General features: G+C 47.0%; 1 protein-coding gene across 4 annotated transcripts in view; it reads left to right on the top strand.

Annotated features, from left to right (window-relative positions):
- RP1L1 (RP1 like 1) overlaps positions 1-20814 on the top strand; it is a 49184-nt gene extending 28370 nt beyond the window's left edge. For 3 of the 4 annotated variants that reach the window (XM_081000772.1, XM_081000773.1, XM_081000774.1), the window contains exons 4-5: positions 9521-9689; positions 13489-20814. In XM_081000772.1, the coding sequence (XP_080856898.1) occupies positions 9521-9689; positions 13489-19997 (6678 nt within the window). In that variant the 3' untranslated portion in view covers positions 19998-20814. The remainder of the gene's footprint in view (positions 1-9520; positions 9690-13488) is intronic. The other variant, XM_081000775.1, reaches the window with a different exon arrangement.
- Positions 20815-21054: the final 240 nt, after the last annotated feature.

A 21054-nucleotide genomic window follows, 5' to 3' on the forward strand; every position in this document is an offset into this window, starting at 1 on the left:
CGGCAGCCTTGGGGGGTCCAGTTGCGGCACCCCTTGCCTGCAGAGCTGGCAGCCTCTCACCCTTTTTCGAACACCCTCCCTGGTGGAGGGTTCCCTCAGCCTCCTCTCCCCTCTTCCTTGGGAGTCTTCTGGGCAGCCGCTGCTGCTGCCCCTGGTCTCTGAGTTACCCCTCCTGACCCAAAGAGAGATGCCTCCTCAAATTGCACCACTGAAGCCTGTGACTTGTCTGTCCATCCCAAAAGCAAGGACTGGCGGACTGGCTGACTGGGTTCCCACACCTGCTTGCTTGCTGACTCCAAGGCTGCCTCTGTTCCTGGCACCCAGCATGCCCTGGCCAGACCCTGAGGGACCATTCGCCCGCGGAGCTTGTGCCCAGGGCTGCTGCAACAAACAGCTGTGCAAGCCTTTGGGAGGCAGAGACGGGAGAGGTTCATCAGAGGAGGGAGGGAAGGAAAAAGGAGCCAGTCACTCAGTAAGCTTTGGACCGAAGTGAGAATTTGAATCCAGGTCTCCCCACTCTGAGGTCATATTCACACCTTGCATTTAAAGTGCCGTGATACCACTTTAAACATTCATGGCTTCTCCCAAAGAATTCTGGGAGCTGTAGTTTGTTAAGGGTACTGCTGAGAATCATTAAGGTTCTCCTATTTCACTCCCAAAGCTACAGTTTCCAGAGTTCCCTGTGAGGAGGTGTTGATTGGAAAACCTCTCCATGAAGGGAATGGGGGACTCCTAGCATTTCTCAGAAACCTTAAGAAACTACAGCTCCCATAATTCTTTGTGGGAAGCCATGACTATTTGAAGTGCTTTAAATGTGCTTAATCTTTTTTTTAAAAAAAACAATTTTATAAGCTATGTAACCTTCTTGCTCAATTCAGTCTTTTTACATGGTTTTTAAAAAATGCATTGGGATATTTTATTATTGTAATTTTGTGGTTGTTTTTATTGATTATAAATTAATAACAATCTATTGTAATTGTCGAGAGTGAATTTCTGTTCAATTATGTGTTGATATGTTGTGGGTTAATTTTATTGGGTATATTTTAATGGATTACTGGATATTACTTCATTTGATAAAAGTTGTTTACATTAAGTCATATTTTTATTACGATTTATTCGTATTGGATCAGATTGCTATAAGATGAGCGGCGTTTTATATTTTGTTGCTTTTTCCGCTTGTGAACTGCCTTGTGCATAGTAATATAGAAAGGCGGTATAAAAATTAAAAGTGAAACAAAACGAAATGGCGTGAATGTAAACTAAGTCCATCTTTCACATGACACTGACTCTTAAATCAGTTTGTGTCAGAACAGAAGGCCTGGCGTCAAGGTGGCAAGATTCACAGGGGCAGAGTTAGATGTTTATTTCCCCCGTGTTCCTAATGTAGATCTTCACTCACCTCTTCTTTCCTGGTTGGGAGAGAGCCGCCATTTTGTGATTCGATTCAGGTGCCAAAATTTCTTGTGCCAGCCCTGCCTGGCAGATATGGGACCCAGAAGACATGGAGGTCAGTGGCTAAACCAGTGGATACAATCCTGACCTTCCATGCCTCTTCTTTCTACATTTGACAAGAGTCTCTGTGTGTATTTGGTCCTTCAAGGAGAGCATACCTTCTTGTTTGCTTCTCAGTTTATCTCCTCCCCTTTGCTGAGAACGCAACAGGACCCCAAAGACATCTGGAGATGGGGAAAATCAAAGGTTCTCCAGATGGTACTAGAAAACAACTGCCTTTATGGCGGTCTGTGCCAGCTGATGGGAGATGGAGCCAGCAACATCGGGAAGGCCACAGCTTCCCTTGTGAGGGGCTTGTCAATGTGTTCACACGAGCACAGCTTATATTGACATTTACCTTCTACTTTTCAACTCACCTCCTCTTCCTTTCTCCTTCGTCCAGCTTCCCAACTCCTCTCCTGAGCTCACTTCCCAAGAGCCGTTTCCCCCGCAATCCCAACAGTCACAGAATCTTGGAATGTTCCTTTCCGGTGCTTGTAAAATAGGGAAGACGTATAGTAAAAGGTCCGTATAGTAAAAGCTATGGTTTTCCCAGTAGTGATGTATGGAAGTGAGAGCTGGACCATAAAGAAAGCTGATCGCCGAAGAGTTGATGCTTTTGAATTCTGGTGCTGGAGGAGACTCTTGAGAGTCCCATGGACTGCAAGAAGATCAAACCTCTCCATTCTGAAGGAAATCAGCCCTGAGTGCTCACTGGAAGGACAGATCCTGAAGCTGAGGCTCCAAGATTTTGGCCACCTCAGGAGAAGAGAAGACTCCCTGGAAAAGACCCTGATGTTGGGAGAGATGGAGGGCACAAGGAGAAGGGGATGACAGAGAACGAGATGGTTGGATAGTGTTCTTGAAGCTACCAGCATTAGTTTGACCAAACTGCGGGAGGCAGTGGAAGACAGGAGTGCCTGGCCTGCTCTGGTCCATGGGGCCATGAAGAGTCGGACACGACTAAATGACTAAACAACAAAGGGCCTATTTATCTCTTTGCTCGGCTGAGTAGTAAATCTCAGTGGGTCACAGAATTGACCCATAGAATTGTAGAGACGGAAGGGACCCCAAGAGTATCTAGTTTTCCCAGATGTTGAGTCAGAATCGCCTTTCTTGTAATTAAAATCCATTAATTCGTTTCCTACTCAAAGTATCAGCATACCCATCACCCTCAACTGCTCCTCATGAGGCTTGGTTTCCAGACCCTTGATCATCTTGGTTGTCCTCATTTGTACATGTTCCAGCTTGTCATAGAATTATTGTCAATATCCTTCTTAATCTGCAGTGCCCAGAAGTGGACACATTATTCCAGGTGTGGTCTAACCAGGGCAGAATAGAGCAGTATCATAATCTGGACACTAGACCTCTGTTGATGCAGCCTAGAATATCACTTTTTTCCCTCCTCCTCCTCCTCCTCCTCCTCCTTCTTCTTCTTCTTCTTCTTCTTCTTCTTCTTCCTCCTCCTCCTCTTCCTCTTCCTCTTCCTCTTCCTCTTCTCTTTGGCGATCACTTGTAGCCACACTATTTTGACTGCATTAACACAGAATTTGACAATGAAAACCATTTCCAGATCTGGCTATTATCAGCTGCTTGCACTCTGCTTTGGTATATGGCTGAAGGAGTCGAATGCCCCAAATGGCTGGTTTACAGCTATAAAATCAAAACAGAATTAAAATAGAAAATAACATAAAAACATTATTATTATTATTATTACCCCGCCCATCTGGCTGGGTTTCTCCAGCTCCCAACAGAATAATAATAATAATAATAATAATAATAATAATAATAATAATAAATAAAGTGATACCCTTTTCGGTGCCTGCTAAAAACATTCTTGTTTAGAGAAGGCTACCCAGATGTTTAGAAAGTTGATGCAAGTTATAATCTGTTTTATCTATTGTTATTTAAACTTTTTGAACATTTGAAATGATTGTTGTTGATTTTTCTGACTGATAATTATATTGTTTTATCTTTTTTTAAAAGTCCTTTGAGGGTTGTTGGCTTTTTTATTTTTATTTTTTAAATAATATTTATTAAAGTTTCCAAAAATACAGAAAGTAAGAATTAACATACATTCAGAATCTTATTTTCATATATCCACTTTCTGGGACTCCCCCCTTCCCCCACCCCTACCATATTCCTTTTTCATGTTGTTGGCTCCACAAGCTCTCGGTTCTGATTAAAAACTTAATTTGTTTAGACCATTATTCAAATTTAAAATTTCTACACTCCTCATCAATACCCTTAATAAAAAACCAAAAATTTCTTTCCCAGGACCCACCCCATTTTTATTCCACAATTTCCCTTTTCTTTTTAATAATAAAGACACCCCACATAATAGAAATATCAGAAATAAGAAATAAAAGGTATAATAGATGAAACAAAGCCAGTTCAAAAAAAAAAAGAAGTTGACAAGCCTTTGGATTTTAGTTCTCCCCCTCTGTCCCCGGTTTAATTTCCCCCTGATCACCAAACCATATTATCCGCCTGGAAATCTTACAATCCATAAATCGCCTGTTTCCCCCAACTCCTTGCTGGCTTTTTTTTTTTCCTTTCATAATTATTTTTTAAAACACTTAGCTTCAAATCTTTAATAAAGCTCCCCCCATTGTTCTTTCCAAATTGTAGTCCAGTTTCCTCTTGTTCTGCTGCTGAAACGTTCTAATTCAGAAGCTTAGTAAGTCTGCAGGGATTATTGTTATTCAAGAACAAAAACTTGCGTTCAGTCCCTTCCTTTCTATTGTCTCGTTTAGCTGAACACCCTGTAGACAAAATATTATTTCCGTTTTGCAGCTTTCCCAGAAGATAACCAGTCCTGTAAAATTCCAATGGTATTTTTCCACTTACAACCATCTTTGTAATGTCCCGAAACTCCTCTAGGGGGATTGTTGTAACTTTGTTTTCTCTAGTCCAAAAGTCCGATTGTTATCCATGTTTTCGCCATTTTGTATCCAAGTTTTAACAAGTTGTAGCAAATTGTAACAAATTTAGCCAGCAAAGTTCTCATAATAAAATCCTCTCTGCATTCCGACTTTGACAGCTACTTTGACAGCTGTCAAAATCTCCGACTCTTTTCACCAGGCTCTCTCTTCAATCACCCCGGTTCCCAGGGGGGGGGGTTACGTTTCTTCTCCCTCAATTCGTCCTCCAGCACAGTTCTTATAATTCCCCATCGTGGAATTCTTAGTTTTCATCAGCAATACAAATCTTTTTGGACCTTGGTTTCCCCGTCCTTGTCTTGGAAGGTTTACAATAGGGGGGGGGGACTGACTTCCTTTTTGGATCCCCCCCCGCTCGTGTCCAATTCAAAAAGAAATTCTTTTTTTCCTCCTTTTAAACCCAGTTTCCAGATTACTCACGGGTTGTTGTTAAAAAGTCCGAATTTTCAATGGAAGAAGTCAGCGCTCTCCGCCGGATGGCATGCGGCTGCGCTCGGCAGGGATAGCAGAGGACTCAAAGCACCACGCTTCTCCCCGGCACCCGATCCGTAGCCTTTAAAAAGGCTCCTTCACGAGTCGGGAGGGCGCTGACGGTGCCAGCCGAGTCTCCATGTCCACGGCCCTCGTGGCCGTGGTTTTTAAGGGTCCCCGCATCGCCGGTGCGGTAGGACCCAGCCCCTGCCGAGCAGGCTCCCTCCGGAGCTCGGAGGGAGTCCGCCATTCGGCGATGGCGCCAACCCGGAAGTCGGCTTTTTTACAATCAGTTTATAGATCAGGGACATCCAACAGGTCGATCGCAATCTTCCCTTCCCTTAGCGGCGTTAAAATTGAATACGGTCCCGCTCCCCCCAAAAAAGGGGGTAAATCACTGCCAGTTTTTAATTCTGTAAGTAGATTGCAGTCTCTTGGGAGTTGGCCACCCCTGAAATAGATAGATAGATAGGCAGACAGACAATAAAATAAACAGTTAAAACTGTTTTAATACAATTACATCAACAAGTTCTGGAGAATTGCTTGCCTAGACTGGTATCTGTCTTCAGCGGCCGAGGGAATGCCAATGTTGATGGAGCCTCTTGTATTCCAGCAGCAAGGACTTTTCAGTGTTTCCCCTAACGTAATGTCGTTTTGTACATCATTTTCACGAACGCCTGCATTTTCATGCACGGTTCAGGGTGGAAAACCTCAGCACAACATCTGTATAAGTGCCAGTTTTGAAGGACAGATGTTCTTTGGTTTGCTTATGGATCCCTAATGGCAATGGCGCCCACCTGACACGTGCCAGAACAGAGTTCCAGCTGGGGGGAAAAGTCCTCCCCTCGCCATTTGCAAATGGTAGATGGTGAGCTGAGAACTGAGGGAAAGAGCAATGGCTTGCCGAGGCCCTACACAACAATATGCTGGCAAAGATAAGCTTTGAAAGAGGACTTTCTGCTTTGTAGCTCAGGGGCAAATCAGGTGTACCGTGGTACCTCAGTTTTCGAACATCTCCATTGACGAATGTTTTGGTTTTCAAACGCTGTTAACCCAGAAGTAAATGCTTCGGCTTTCGAACACTTTTCGGAAGTCGAACGTGCCACGCGGCTTCCATATTGAGTTTTCCATAAGTGAATGCTTCCAGAAGTAAATGCTTTGGTTTTCAAACCTTTCAGAACTCAAACGGTCTTCCAGAAGAGATTACGTTTGAAAACCGAGGTACCACTGTATTTATTTTTAGTACTTCTTCCTGGTAGCCAGGGAATGTGCATAAAGTATGCTATGGCACAGAGATAGCATTTACATTCATTGTTCCACCAACTTATTATTATTATTATTATGATTGATTGATTGATTGATTGATTGATTTCATTGCATTTGTATCCCACCCTTTTCATTTAATCCCCTCAACAACCCTCTGAGAGAGGTTGGGCAGAGAGGCAATGATTGCCCTTAAATACCCCAGTGGGTTTCATAGCCAAATGGAGATTTGAACCCCAGCCTCCCAGGTCCTAGTCGGACACTCTAACCACTAACACTAAACTGGCTCTCTTTTGCTTCTGGCCCTGCTCGCCACTGTGATGTGGCCCCAGATGGATGTCTGGCCCTCAGGAGGGCAAGTTTTTTCTCCTCGCCCCAGATATACAAAATATCCAGAGTGACATAATAATAACAATAACAACAATAATAATAAATTTTATTTATACCCCGCCCTCCCCAGCCAAGACCGGGCTCAGGGCAGCTGACACCAGGTATAAAAACAATTGATTGAAACACAACTTAAAAACAAGATTAAAATACAACATTGAAATATTAAAATACAGCCTCATTTCAGTGGAAACTCAAATCAGAAACTTTGGTGGGGATGAAAACGTCAAGTCTTCACCAAGGCTAACTTTCCAGACTGGTCCTACGTGGGCCAGAAAAAAAGCCAGAAAAAGGTCCCCAAATAGGAGTTCCATCACAGATGGAGAAAGGAAAAAGGAAAGAGGGGGAGGGGATCAAGTTGATTCCAAGCCAAAGGCCAGGCAGAACAACTCTGTCTTACAGGCCCTGAGGAAAGAAATCAGATCCTGCAGGGCCCTGGTCTCATGAGACAGAGCGTTCCACCAGGCAGGAGCCAGTGTTGAAAAGGCCCTGGCTCTGGTTGAGGCTAATCTGACTTCCTTAGGGCCAGGGACCACTAGGGTGTTGCTATTTATGGACCTTAAGGTCCTCCGCGGGGCATAATCAATAACCAATCCATAAAAGCCTCTGAAATAGGAGGGGAATTGGACTTGGGACTGTAAGAAAGCTAGTAATAGAATAAGATAAACAGAGAATTGTAGAATTGGGAGGGATCCCAAGGGTCAATGCAGGAATCGCAACTACAGTGGTACCTTGGTTCTCAAACTTAATCCGTTCTGGAAGTCCGTTCCAAAACCAAAGCATTCCAAAACCAAAGCACGCTTTCCCATAGAAAGTAATCTGTTCCAGACTTTTAAAAACAACCCCTAAAACAGCAATTTAACATGAATTTTACTATCTAACGAGACCATTGATGCATAAAATGAAAGCAGTAAACAATGTACAGTGGTACCTCGGGTTAAATACGCTTCAGGTTACATACGGTTCAGGTTACAGACGCTTCAGGTTACAGACTCTGCTATCCCAGAAATAGTACCTCTGGTTAAGAACTTTGCTTCAGGATGAGAACAGAAATTGTGCTCCGGCGGCGCAGCAGCAGCAGAAGGCCCCATTAGCTAAAGTGGTGCTTCAGGTTAAGAACAGTTTCAGGTTAAGAACGGACCTCCGGAACGAATTAAGTACTTAACCCGAGGTACCAGTGTACTGCAGTTGCACAATCAATCAATCAGTAGCTGAACTAGGTTCCACACAGTCGCTAAAACAAAACGAAAAAGAGCTGCAAAAACAAAAATGCAAAATAAATAGCAAAAGCAGACCGATCTCAGCGTAACACTCAAAACCGAACTGTGGCACTCAAAACGGAAGCGTGGCACTCAAAACGGAGCATGTTTGGCTTCCGAAAAATATTCGCAAACCGGAACACTTACTTCTGGGTTTGCAGTGTTTGGATTCCAAGTTGTTTGAGTACCAAGGCGTTTGAGAACCAAGATACCACTGTAATCCTTTCCTTTCTCTGTGATGTTTGGGAATTTAAACCCCCTTGGAGTTATCCCAAGTGGGATAGCTCACTCAGGGCTGTGGATTTGAGCCCCATATCGGGCAAAAAGATTCCTGCATCTCATGGGGTTGGACTTGTAGTCCTTTCCATTTCCACATTTCTATGATTCTATGATTAGCCTGAGAACAGGTGGGTGGGGAAGGCAGTTCTCAGTTATGCTGGGCAACATTATGGCAGAAGACCCATGACTTTGAGACTTTGACCATGGGAACTTCAGGCTCCTTGTTGGGGTTCCTCTGTGAGGCCTGGGCTTCCCATCTGCTAGTAGGCCAGATTCAGGGTTCCTAAGCTAGTGTGCAAAACCCTAAACAATTAGGGACACCTCGCGCTGAAATTTTTATCAGGTTTCCATAACTTTAACCAATTAATTTCAAGTTTCTTATACATTTCTCTTATGATTTGATTTCTGACCTTTCCTTCTATGCTGTTTGTAAACCCATCCCTTTTACATACTGCATAATACCTCGGGTTACAGACGCTTCAGTTTGCGTTTTTTCAGTTTACGGACCCGCTGAAACCCAGAAGTACTGGAACGGGTTACTTCCGGGTGTTGTGGGTCGACCATGAGCAGAAGTGCTAAATCGTGCTTTGCGCATAAGTGCCAAATCTCAACCCGCACATGCGCAGACGCGTCGCTGCGGGTTGCGAACATGCCTCCTGCATGGATCACGTTCACAACCCAAGCGTCCACTGTATCACCTGTTTAATCTAATACACCGTCCTCTATTTCATATATTATCATTTTCTTCCCGTTGCTCAGATTTCAAATGCTGCCCGCAATTTCCTCTTAGCACGTTTCTCCCTTGCGTCCTGAGTTTGAGTGTCTTCAAAGCCTATGACACCTTTGGTAGAGGCTGTTCTCCAACTGGAGCACTCACAGGCCAGCGTTTCCCAGTTATACTACATTTTTAAAGATTTGCCTTGAGAGAGTTTTGAACCTCTTTTGTTGACCACCAGCATTGCGCTTTCCATTTTTAAGTTCAGAATAGAGTAGTTGCTTTGGAAGATGATCACCCGCACAACATGACCAGTCCAACCAAGTTGATGTTGAAGAACCATTGCTTCGACATTGAAGAAGAGTTTGGATTTGATATCCCGCTTTATCACTACCCGAAGGAGTCTCAAAGCAGCTAACATTCTCCTTTCCCTTCTTCCCCCACAACAAACACTCTGTGAGGTGAGTGGGACTGAGAGACTTCAAAGAAGTGTGACTGGCCCAAGGTCACCCAGCAGCTGCATGTGGAGGAGCGGGGACGCGAACCCGGTTCCCCAGATTACAAGTCTAATGCTCTTAACCACTACACCACACTGGCTCTCTCATTGATGATCTTTGCTTCTTCCAGTACACTGTCATTAGCTCACCTGTCTTCCCAAGTGATGTGTAAGATAAGTCCAGTTTTGACGTCTGCTGTGCTTGCCTCCCCTCCAGATTGACAACATGCAAGCTCTGCTGCACTGCCCCAATGTCCTCGTCTGTGTGGGGAGAGAGCCCTTCAAACCCATCGTGGTGGAAAACCCCCGGAAGCCCTCCTCAGAGAAGCTGCCCGGTCTACCTTCACAGTCCAACAGCAGAGGCAACGTTGGCGAAAACCACGAAAGTAAGAAAGAGGGCGGGGGCTGGATTTGGGTTGGTGGTTTGGAAGCAGTTTCTTCTTTTTCTGGAAGACGTATTGATCACCCACCCCATCCGAAGGTCTCAGGGTGGGGTGACAAAATCTGGGTGGCCTTCCTGGATCAGAATGAGGATCCATGTAGGTCTGAATTCAGACTGCAGACAGCGGCCCCTCAGATGCCTTGGGAAACGCTTGGTTATATTCCAGCATCTGGCAAGCCAAGGTACACTGTGCCTGACCATGGAGGTTCCATTTAACTTATCCTGGCTGAAATGAATTCCGTTTGTTTGCATGCTAACGTGATATCAGGAAGAGCAGTGGAGAGAAATACACTGCCAATATCCGCCACTTTAGAGAAAATAATTTAAACAAAAGATACTGTATGCACAGAACTATCAACATTTATTTTTATAATGAATTTTTAGTTTATACTACTAGCATGTTGGGCAACATAAAAGGGTGATACCAATCTGGTTCAAACACAATTAAGGATTTAACGAATGGACAAAATGTAGCCAAGTTATTTGATGAGACCACAAGTGTTATGGGTGGCAAACCAGCCCGCCTATTTCAGTATTTTGGGATCAGGGAAGCTGTATTCTGCTCATGAAGAAAGCATGAAAATATACAGGGAGATAGCAAATGTGAGGTGCTATTTAAATTAACAACCAGCAGACAAATTAATGCAGCAGTTTGACTTCACCCCCGGAGGCATATTCCACTGTCTCGTGAGACAGACAGGTGCCAGCAACAATATTTTGCGGGCTGGAAGATAAAGAAGTTGCCATTGTAAGGAATTGGGGGAAGGACTGGGAATAGATGGGGCCAAACCACTATCAAACCTGATAGAAAAATACCTTAAATCACAGTTCATTCATTGATTGGTTTATTTATATATCGCTTCTTTCCACGAGGGCCCTCAAAGAGGTGAATGGATGAGTACAAAATAAAATGCATTAAAACTACAAGAACGGACGCGGGTGGCGCTGTGGGTAAAACCTCAGTGCCTAGGACTTGCTGATCGTAAGGTCGGCGGTTCGAATCCCCGTGGCGGGGTGAGCTCCCGTTGCTCGGTCCTTGCTCCTGCACACCTAGCAGTTCAAAAGCACCATTAAGTGCAAGTAGATAAATAGGAACCACTTTCTAGCGGGAAGATAAACTGCGTTTCCGTGTGCTGCGCTGGTGCTGGCTCGCCAGTTGCAGCTTCGTCACACTGGCCACGTGACCCGGAAGTGTCTTCGGACGGCGCCGGCTCCCGGCCTCTTAAGCGAGATGAGCGCGCAACCCTAGAGTTGGTCACAACTGGCCCGTACGGGCAGGGGTACCTTTACCTTTTACCTTGTACAAGAATGCAATATGTATACCTGAAGCAGCGTCTCCACCCCCATTGTTCTGCCCAAACACTGAGGTCCAGCTCCGAGGGCCTTCTGGCGGTTCCCTCACTGCGAGAAGTGAGGTTACAGGGAACCAGGCACAGGGCCTTCTCAGTGGTGGCACCCACCCTGTGGAATGCCCTCCCATCAGATGTGAAGGAAATGTTTATTTCTTTCACATCTGATGGGAAGGCATTCCACAGGGTGGGTGCCACTACCGAGAAGGCCCTCTGCCTGACTTTTAGGAGACATACCTGACTTTTAGGAGACATCTGAAGGCAACTCTGTTTAGGGAAGTTTAGGTCTTTCAGTTTTTCTCGATGGGCAGCTGCCAGGGGGCTCAATCTCCTGGTCTTCCAACAGGCCACTGTTCTGCAGGTTCAGTAAAGAAGGGATGGGGAAGCGGAAATTGGCACAAGTACCTCCACCTGTTTAAAAAGGACTTCCTGTCCATCTCCTCCGTGGAATTTGCTGCCAAGGAGTGTGGTGGAGTCTCCTTCTTTGGAGGTCTTTAAGCAGAGGCTTGACAACCATATGTCAGTAGTGCTCTGATGGTGTTTCCTGCTTGGCAGGGGATTGGACTCGATGGCCCTTGTGGTCTCTTCCAACTCTATGATTCTATTCTATGATTCCTCCTCAAATCTGCTTTGGAGGCTTAAGGGAACAATTCAGTAACAGTGGTAATTAACACAACAGAGACTAAATCAATTGCATTCAACATTGAGCAGATTTTAGACCTATATTTTGGTAGTGCTCGATCTCTGAAGCACATGGGATTATATATATATATATATATATATATATATATATATATATATTATTATATATATTATTATATTTTATTACCAGCAGAATTACTAGTACTGGGTGGTTTGAAGCATTTAGTCCTGGAAACAGATTGAGAAGAACTGGTAAATCTGCTTCCTGCTGCCAAAAATAAAAAGTACCATACTTTCCCATGTATAAGACTAGGGGGTTTTTTACGTTAAAATAATGGAGAAAAATTGGGGTCATCTTATACACGGGGCAATCTCTCTCCCCCCCATTTTCTTAATTTTGAGTCCCCAAAAATAAGGGGCGTCTTATACACGGGGGCGTCTTATACATGGAAAAATACGGTATTTCAAAAAATGGGGGGGGGGGGATAATGTTCCAATGCAAGAAGAATGGTTTATTTTTTAAAAAAAATGGTTTATTTTTTTAAAAAATGGATTAATAAAGCACGAGAGAACATTAACATACTGCAAAATATACAAATGTGCTTTGTTTGTTATATTTTGGAGCAGTAAGTATCAGGACCGTATAATGAATTATACGTATAAGGAATTGCAGGGTTGGCCCAAAGGGGCATTTAATCCAAACCCCTGCAATGCAGGAATCACAGCTAAATAATAATAATTTTTATGGCAATTCTGTAGCTCAGATGGGAACTTGGGGGAATGTTTAAAGCAGGGAGGCTGCATTAAACAGTGATTTTGCAGAGCACATTAGGAAGCAGCCTGCCTCCTCCTCTAAATGTTGCTTGAGTGGTGTTGAAAGGGCTGGCTGTTTCAAAGAGCCCTTTTGCAAAGGGCCTCCCCCTGCTCCCATTTGAGGCTCTTGTGTCAGGAGGGGAGGGGCTGCCTTAAAAGCCCTTTGCAAACAGCCATAGGGCTTTGAATATGTTGCAGATTCCTAAGTGCCAGACAGGTCATAAAACAGCAGCAGCAGCAGCAACCTCTGTACCTTGGCTTTTAACACCTGAGGCATATGTTTTAAGGACCCACCTTATATTTATGCTGTGGGTTGTTTTGAATTGTTTTTGATGTTGTAAGCCACCTTGGGACCTTATGGCAAAGGGCAGGTAATTATTATTATTATTATTATTATTATTATTATTAATTATTATTTATACCCCGCCCATCTGGCTGGGTTTCCCCAGCTACTCTGGGCAGCTTCCAACAAAGTATTAAAATACAGTGGTCTGTTAAACATTAAAAGCTTCCCTAAACAGGGCTGCTTTCAGATGTCGTCTAAAAGTCTGGTAGTTGTTCTTCTCTTTGATATCTGGTGGGAGGGCGTTCCACAGGGCGGGGGCCACTACCAAGAAGGCCCTCTGCCTGGTTCCCTGTAACTTGGCTTTTCGCAGTGAGGGAATTGCCAGAAGGCCCTCGGTGCTGGACCTCAGTGTTCGGGTAGAACAATGGGGGTGGACATGCTCCTTCAGGTATACTGGACTGAGGCCGTTTAGGGCTTGAAAGGTCAGCACCAACACTTTAAATTGTGCTTGGAAACGTACTGGGAGCCAATAATAATAACAATATCACTGAGCTCCCAGTTTACTGTCCTAAGTGTCGCTGTATGCTTGGCATAATTCCTTACAATTTCCCTTTTTGTGTTTCCTCAACACCCCCATCTCCTTCAAACTCCAGTGAACTTTGGACTGAAAGCCAAGAAGAGTGTGATCCACCCGCGGTCAGCCTTGAGCAATCGCTCCGCGAGATTCTCTTTGTCGTCGGAAAAATCCTATCCAAACGGCCTCGTGACATCGCCGGAGAATGGCGCCCCCTGCTTGAGCCACTGCCCACACTCCAAAGCGGGCAACCTGGTTCATTCCTTGGTCAACGATGACATCGAGAAGAGGGTGCACGTGAACAAAGATGGCAGCCTGTCCGTTGAGATGAAAGTCCGCTTCCGCCTGCTCAACGACGAGACGCTCCAGTGGTCCACACATATCCAGAAGTCCAGTCTGAGGGGCAAGGTGTCCTGTGAAGAGATGGGCATAGACGAAGACAATGGAACTGACCCCGCAGAGAAAGAGAACCCAGAGGTCAGCTCCGAGGTGGACGACTCATTATACCCCTGCGATGCCGATTCTTACATCTCGAACCTTGACGAGTCCGAAAATGAGGAGGCGTGTTGCCACAATTGTGGCAAGCCATGCAAAGAGTATGACATTTGGAAGAACCCCATGCATGCTTCCCAGAAAGAGGAGCCATGGGTCAAGAACACTTGGTACACCCACTCTTCTTGCTCAAGCACGTCGTCCCACCGTAGGGTCATCCGCAAGAAGACGGCCTCTGTTGAGAGCAGCCGCACCTCGTCCAGCGGAGAAGAATATTCCAAGCATGTCGTACAGGAATCCTCTTGCTACTCGGAGACTGTAGAGAACAGGGTAGAATACCGCACGGTGCAAAAATGCCGTTGTCGACACGGCCAGAGCAATACGAGCAAAAGGGGGTCACCTGTGGAAATGCATTCCGCAGCTTGCTTAGCCAATTCCCAAAATGAGGACAATTCCACGGCGACCGCAGAAGGAATGGAGGGCAACAGCAGCAGGGCGGGGAGCAGCGGGTCGAAATCGTCTCACTGTTCTGCGGAAAGCCAGATCAAAGTGTGCGAGGAGAGCAGCAGCGTGGTGAGGACCATCTCCTCCCGAAGCATCAAGGCGAGGGAAGAGGTTGAACTGGAAGAGGCCAGCTGCCCATCCTCTCCAAAGAGCGCCTACAGCCAATCCATTCAGAGGACAACACCTGAGACAAGGGACAACCCAGATGAGCCTTCAGAAGACGCTCAGCCAATCTCTTCGTTCTCCGTGGAGGAAGAGGCGGACAAGGAACAAGAGGAGACGAGCGAAGTTCATTCCGCCTTGGAAAATGTGGCGTCCAACCAATCGGTCAGGGATGACGTCAGCGAGTGCGGGAGGTGCTCCACAGAACGGTCCTTCCGTTCCAAAGCTTGCGATGGGAATAGCCAGAGAGAAGACAGCAACGAAACGCAGGTGTGCAGTGCAGCAGCTTCCTCTTCCTCCAGGAGGAGCAAGCACAGCCACAGTCACCAAGAGGCAGGCGCCAAAGTCTCCAGGGTGTCCACCATCAAGAAAAAGAGGACAAAAAGGTCTCTGCATGCAGAAGATGCACGGTCGAGCAGCAGGGCCTCTTGCTACTCCAAAAGCTCCCCAGAGATGGAAGGAAGAGAGGGAGAATGCCATGCATCTCACGACGCAAGCTCTCCTCGTTCCAACGTGTCGTCCTTAAGCGAAGCAGCGGCACCTCCCGCCGGCAACGTGGAGAGTGAAAGTAGCTCTTCCGGGCATTGCAGCCAGTCCTCCAAAAGCATCCAGGAGGGCGGCCAGCCAGATTCCTCCAGCAAGGAATCATCTCCTGGCTCCAGTTTCTCCAATTCCAATGGGAAAAATGGAACCGACAAGGCATCAAGGCCGGGGAGCGTGTTCGAATCCACGTGCTCCAAATGCGGCTGCACGGCAGCAACGAGAAACAAGGGCCTTGGGAGCATCCAGTCGATCGTGTCTTCCCGTTCGGAGAGTAAATGCACAGAGACAGAGGCGTCAGGGAGGAGCGAGCATGCTGGCTCGCAGTCGAGCGTGGCGCAGCCCTCGAAGCCGAGGAAGAAGAAAAGCAGCCTCCATTCCAACGCGGAACGCTCTAGTCAAGCTTTGGCGTCGGAGTCTGCGTCCATGTACAGTTTGCACTGCCCAGCTCCCCCGAAAGGGAGGCCGAGTGGCAAAAAAAGTCGGTCTGCGGTGCTGAAGAAGAAATCGAACAACGCCAGCGCCACTGCGAGCAAGGAGGAAGAGGAAGCAGCCCATTCGCAGCCCACTGAAATGGAGGAGGAGAACGGGCCAGGGGATCCTTCTGAAGCGCTGCATAACGAGGCAGGAGAGGCTGAGGTGGAAGGCGATGAGGACATCATCCCTTCTTCTCTTCCCAATGCCTCTCCAGAAGAAGTCGTGCATGAGTGGTTGAGGAAGATCCCCTCAGAGACTCTGCTGATGAAATGTGAGATGCAGGATGACGGAGATGGCACAGAACTGGATGCTGAAATGCCCAGTTGCTCAAACAACCAGGAATCGTTGGGAGAGGAGTCGGAAGGAAAAAAAGAAGAGGAGGAGGAAGAAGAAGAAGAAGAAGTGGCAGCCAAGGAGGCAGCTGAGGAGGGGGCCATTGAGGATCTCAATGACGAGGCAGCTTCCAAAGCGGTGTCAGAAGAGGCTAAGGCAGGCCAAGCAGAATGCAACCACTCTGTCATCTCCAGCCAGAACAACCACAAAAAGGACTTGCCCAGCACCATCCAGACCTCTGTGCAGATCATGAAGGCGCTTTTGGCTTCCAAGCAAGAAGCCAAGCTGGACCGTTCACACAGCTTGCCCGAAGTCTCCCCTACAATGGGCAGAAAGCTCAGCAACTCGGCAAACATTCTGATCACGTGCCTGGCTAGCTTGCAGATCCTTGACGAAGAGCTGGACCCCTCAAGCAAGTCCAGCAAGTGCCTGAACAGGCCAAGGTACACTGAGCTCTTGAACATCTTCCAGGCTCTCTGGTTTGGGTGCGCGTCAGAGAAAGGGGGCACGAGCTCAGGCCTCCAAGGAGAGGCCCCTGAAAAAGTGCCCTCCACTTTCAAGGACCGTAAAGATGGCGACTTCACACCCTTGTCCTCTTCTGGAGTGGATGTGAGCAGTGGCGATGGAGGCTCAGGAGAGGGGAGCGTTGCTGGTGCCCGAGACTGTGCCTTGTCGCCAGAGAAAACGAACGGAGCCAAACCCACCAAAGAAGAGGTGAAAGAGGAAGCAGAGGAAGAGGGAGGCTGTAGTGAGGAAGAGGAAGAGGAGCATTCCCAGCCTTGCTTAAAATCTGAAGGAGAAGAAAAGGCAGCCTCTACCGGAGGAGAGGACGTGACAGAAACCAATGAGAACCAGGGCAGTGACGTTGGCGAGGAGGAGGAGGGAGATAAAGAAGTTGTTGGAGAAGAAGAAATGGAAGATATTGAGGTGGAGCAGGCAGAAGCTGATGAGGCTGATGCAGACCCTGTTGAGCAGACCCAAGAGGACCCCGCTATCCAGGAAGTAGAAGAGCGTCCCAGTCAAGAGAACGCTGATGAAGCTGATGAAGAGCCAAGCAACAATCAAGAGAATGGTGCTGAAGCGGCTGAAGAGCCAAGCGATGACCAAGAGAATGTTGAAGCGGCTGAAGAGCCAAGCGATGATCAAGAGAATGTTGAAGAGGCTGAAGAGCCAAGCGATGACCAAGAGAATGTTGAAGCGGCTGAAGAGCCAAGCAATGACCAAGAGAATGTTGAAGTGGCTGAAGAGCCAAGCGATGATCAAGAGAATGTTGAAGTGGCTGAAGAGCCAAGCGATGACCAAGAGAATGTTGAAGTGGCTGAAGAGCCAAGCGATGATCAAGAGAATGTTGAAGCGGCTGAAGAGCCAAGCGATGATCAAGAGAATGTTGAAGAGGCTGAAGAGCCAAGCGATGACCAAGAGAATGTTGAAGTGGCTGAAGAGCCAAGCGATGATCAAGAGAATGTTGATGAAGTGGCTGAAGAGCCAAGCGATGATCAAGAGAATGTTGAAGTTGTGGAAGAGCCAAGCGACGATCAAGAGAATGTTGAAGTGGCTGAAGAGCCAAGCGATGATCAAGAGAATGTTGAAGAGGCTGAAGAGCCAAGCGATGATCAAGAGAATGTTGAAGAGGCTGACGAGCCAAGCAACAACCAAGAGAATGCTGAAGAGCCAAGCAACAGTCAAGCTGAACCCGATCCAAACACAAATAAGAGCGAACCCCAAGAGAGTGTCGAAAAACAGCTGGTGGATGAGTCAGAAGCTGATACAGTCTCCAGCAACATAGTTTCTCGCCAACCCACAGCAAAAGCTTCCCTCATCACCCCACAGAAATCTATCGACCCCGACCCGGTTTGGGTGCTAAAGCTTTTGAAGAAGATCGAGAAGGAATTCATGGCTCACTATGTCAGCGCCATGAATGATTTCAAGGTGAAGTGGAACTTGCCAAATAGTGAGGAGTTGGACTTGATGATTGCACAGCTGAAAGAGGAAGTGAGTCGGAGGATCCAAAAGAGCATTGAGAAAGAGTTAGGGAAAATCAGAAGCAGGGCGGGCAAGAGGGTCCCGAGGCCTCCGGACGAGCAGCTGCGCCGCGATTCTTCCATCCTGCAAGTGGAAAACCGAAGGCGCCGTTTGCAGAGCATTCACAAAATGTCCCTCTACAATGACCGCAGCAAGCCACGCGAGACAAGGGAATTAGATGAGGAATTAGATTTTTTCAGTACGACCATCAGAGATGATATAAGTGACCCCCCTGGGGAAGAGGAGTACTGCCCTTGCGATGCCTGCTTCCAGAAGAAAATGGAGGCCAAAGCCCTGTGGTCACAAGGGCCGGTGGTGGCAGCCAATGCCCCCATTGTGAAGGCCTTTGACCTACAGCAAATCTTGAGGATGCAGAGAGGCAAGGCAGAAGAAGACATTGCAGAAGAGGAAGCAGAAGGGGAGGCCAATGAAGCTGAGGCAGAGCAGGAAGTGTTGGCTGATGTGGAAGAAGTAGAGCAGGAAGTGACCGAAGGTGAAGCAGTAGAAGCCCCAGCAGATGGGGAGGAAGAAAATCAGAACTGTGAGGAAGCTGAGGGGGAGGAAACTGTGAACGAAGAAGTAGGTGAGGAAGCACAAGAAGAAGCAATGGAGGAAGGAGGAGAGGGAGAGGAGGAAGTAGGAGAAAAGGGGGAAGAGGAAGTAGAAGAGGAAGCAGAAGAAGAAACGGGAGAGGAAGTAGAAGAAAAGGGGGAGGAGGAAGAGGGAGAAGAAAAGGGGGAGGAAGTAGAAGAAAATGAGGAAGTAGAAGAAAAGGGGGAGGAGGAAGAGGAAGTAGATGAGGAAAAGGAGGAGGAAGCAGCAGAAGAAAACGGGGAGGAAATAGAAGAAAAGGGGGAGCAAGCAGAAGAAGTAGAAGAAGAAAAGGGAGAGGAAGTAGAAGAAAAGGGGGAGGAGGAAGCAGAGGAAAAAGGGGAGGAGGAAGAGGAAGTAGATGAAGAAAAGGAGGAAGCAGCAGAAGAAAAGGGGGAGGAGGAAGCAGAGGAAAAGGAAGAAGTAGAAGAAAAGGAGGAGCAAGCAGAAGAAGAAAAGGGAACAGAAGTAGAAGAAAATGAGGAGGAAGTAGAAGAAAAGGGAGAGGAGGAAGAGGAAGTAGAAGAAAAGGGGGAGGAAGAAGAAGAAGAAAACGGGGAGGAAGTAGAAGAAAAGGAGGAGGAAGGGGAAGGAGAAGGGGAAGGAGAAAAGGAGGGAGAGGGAAGGGAAGAGGAAGAAGGGGGAGAGGAAGTGGAAGCAGAGGAACAAGAGGAGGGAAAGGAGGTTGCAATGGAAGAAGAAGATGAGGAAGTGGGAGCCAAAAGTGAAGGAGAGGGGGAAATGAATGAGGAAGAAGAGGCAGTAGGCGAAGAAGAAGAAGAAGCTGCAGAGGAACCTAAAACGGAAGATGAAACTGATGGTGCGGCAGCCGATCCAGAGGCAGCTGAAGGAGATAACAAACCTGAATGTGCAGCAAATGTTGACGATGGCGAGGTCTCTGAGGCACCAGCAGAAGCGGAGGAACAGCCTCCGGCAGACAGTGCAGAAGAGGATGAGGGCGATGCCAAGCCAGAGACAGAAGTGGAAGAAGCAGGAGAAAACGAAGCAGAGGCGAATGGCGAGGAAGCAGAGGCAGCCGAGGGCAGCGAACCTGTGCAGGATGGTGGCAGTGAAGACCCCAGAGAAATGGAAGAAGGAGCCACCGAGGGGGCAGAGACCCAGAGAAAAAGTTCCGCCTTCTCCTCTATGGGGAATTGTTCCCAGCAATCGCAGAAAGGGTCTGAGGAGAGGAGTGGCGAAGAAGAAGAAGACTGTAAGGAATTGGAGGACGGTGGTGGTGGTGAGGATGGAGAGGCAGAAGGCGACACAGAGGCCAAACCCGCAAAGATGTACCCAGATAGTGAAGAGGAGGAGGAGGAAGAGGAAGAGGGAGAGGAAGAAGAAGACCAAGCATCCCCTCAGGCAAAGAAGAAACCCAAAACTGGCAAGAGCAAAGGCGGAAGCAGCCCAGTCCCTAAAAAGGAGGCGAGCTCAGAGGCGATTGATCAAGACGACCTGGACTTCTAGAATAAGCCACCCAAGACTCTGGGGACCATTGGAGAAGCGTTTGTTTTCTCAAGTCCTACTAAACCAGACATCTCTCGCCCTCTGATTCCCTCGATGTTGTTTGCGTCTATTGGCAGCGCAAATACCTGTGCATCTTTGTAACGGGGGAATCGACCACAGCAGTGCAGATAAGCGACTTCCCGTTGCGAATATTGCATTGCAGGGAGTGTCTTCTCCTCATGGCAAACTGGAATTTCTTCAGAGCCCCTTGCACTCAAGTCGTTAGGGCGAACAATTTGCTCCCAAGGGGATAGGGCATTTGCTTCTTGAATGAGAAGCTTTGCTTATGGACAAACCTGCAGGGAGTTCCACAGGTGTTTCGTGTGCATAGACAAGGTCACACACACTTCCACTCGCTGACGACGTTTGCATGTCATTTGAACGTCGCAGCTTGCTTGAACTTTTAAAATAATCCAACTTTGCTCAACAGATTATGTGTTTACCACGGAGACAATATGTCGTCCCTTTTACTTGAGGAGGGAAAGGCAGCAATATGTATCTCTGCTCCCTGCCGCCCACCAAGCAAATTGTAGCTTTCCAGGGGGAAATGGTTGGTGGAAAAGGACAATCAAATCTCATTTGCACCACTGTATAAAATGTGTGTGGTTTAAGCAGCAAGAAGGCTGTTTTTCCAAATGTGTGGGTTCCCCCTGCCTTTTTATATTTTAAAAAATAGCTTTTTTTAATTGATTGTTTTTAGTCAAGCATGTAAATGTGAATGAAATGTGGAAAATGGATGTGCATCACATGAGAAAATAAAACAAACCTGATTTGTTTATCTATGTTTTCTTTCTTTCTTTCTTTCTTTTTAAATGCCCCACCCCAATGGGAAGCTAAAACCGTGCACTTGGAAGGTACCTCAAAGGTAATTTGTCCCAACCCACTTCCAAGGGATCCTGCACCTTGTATTGCAGGCTGCTCCTCTGTCAAACAGCCAATACCACCAGAGGTAAAGGTACCCCTGACCATTAGGTCCAGTCGTGACCGACTCTGGGGTTGCGGCGCTCATCTCGCTTTA

The sequence above is a fragment of the Podarcis pityusensis genome (genome assembly GCF_964106645.2).
Source record: "Podarcis pityusensis genome assembly, chromosome: 3".
Classification (NCBI taxonomy): Eukaryota; Metazoa; Chordata; class Lepidosauria; order Squamata; family Lacertidae; genus Podarcis; species Podarcis pityusensis.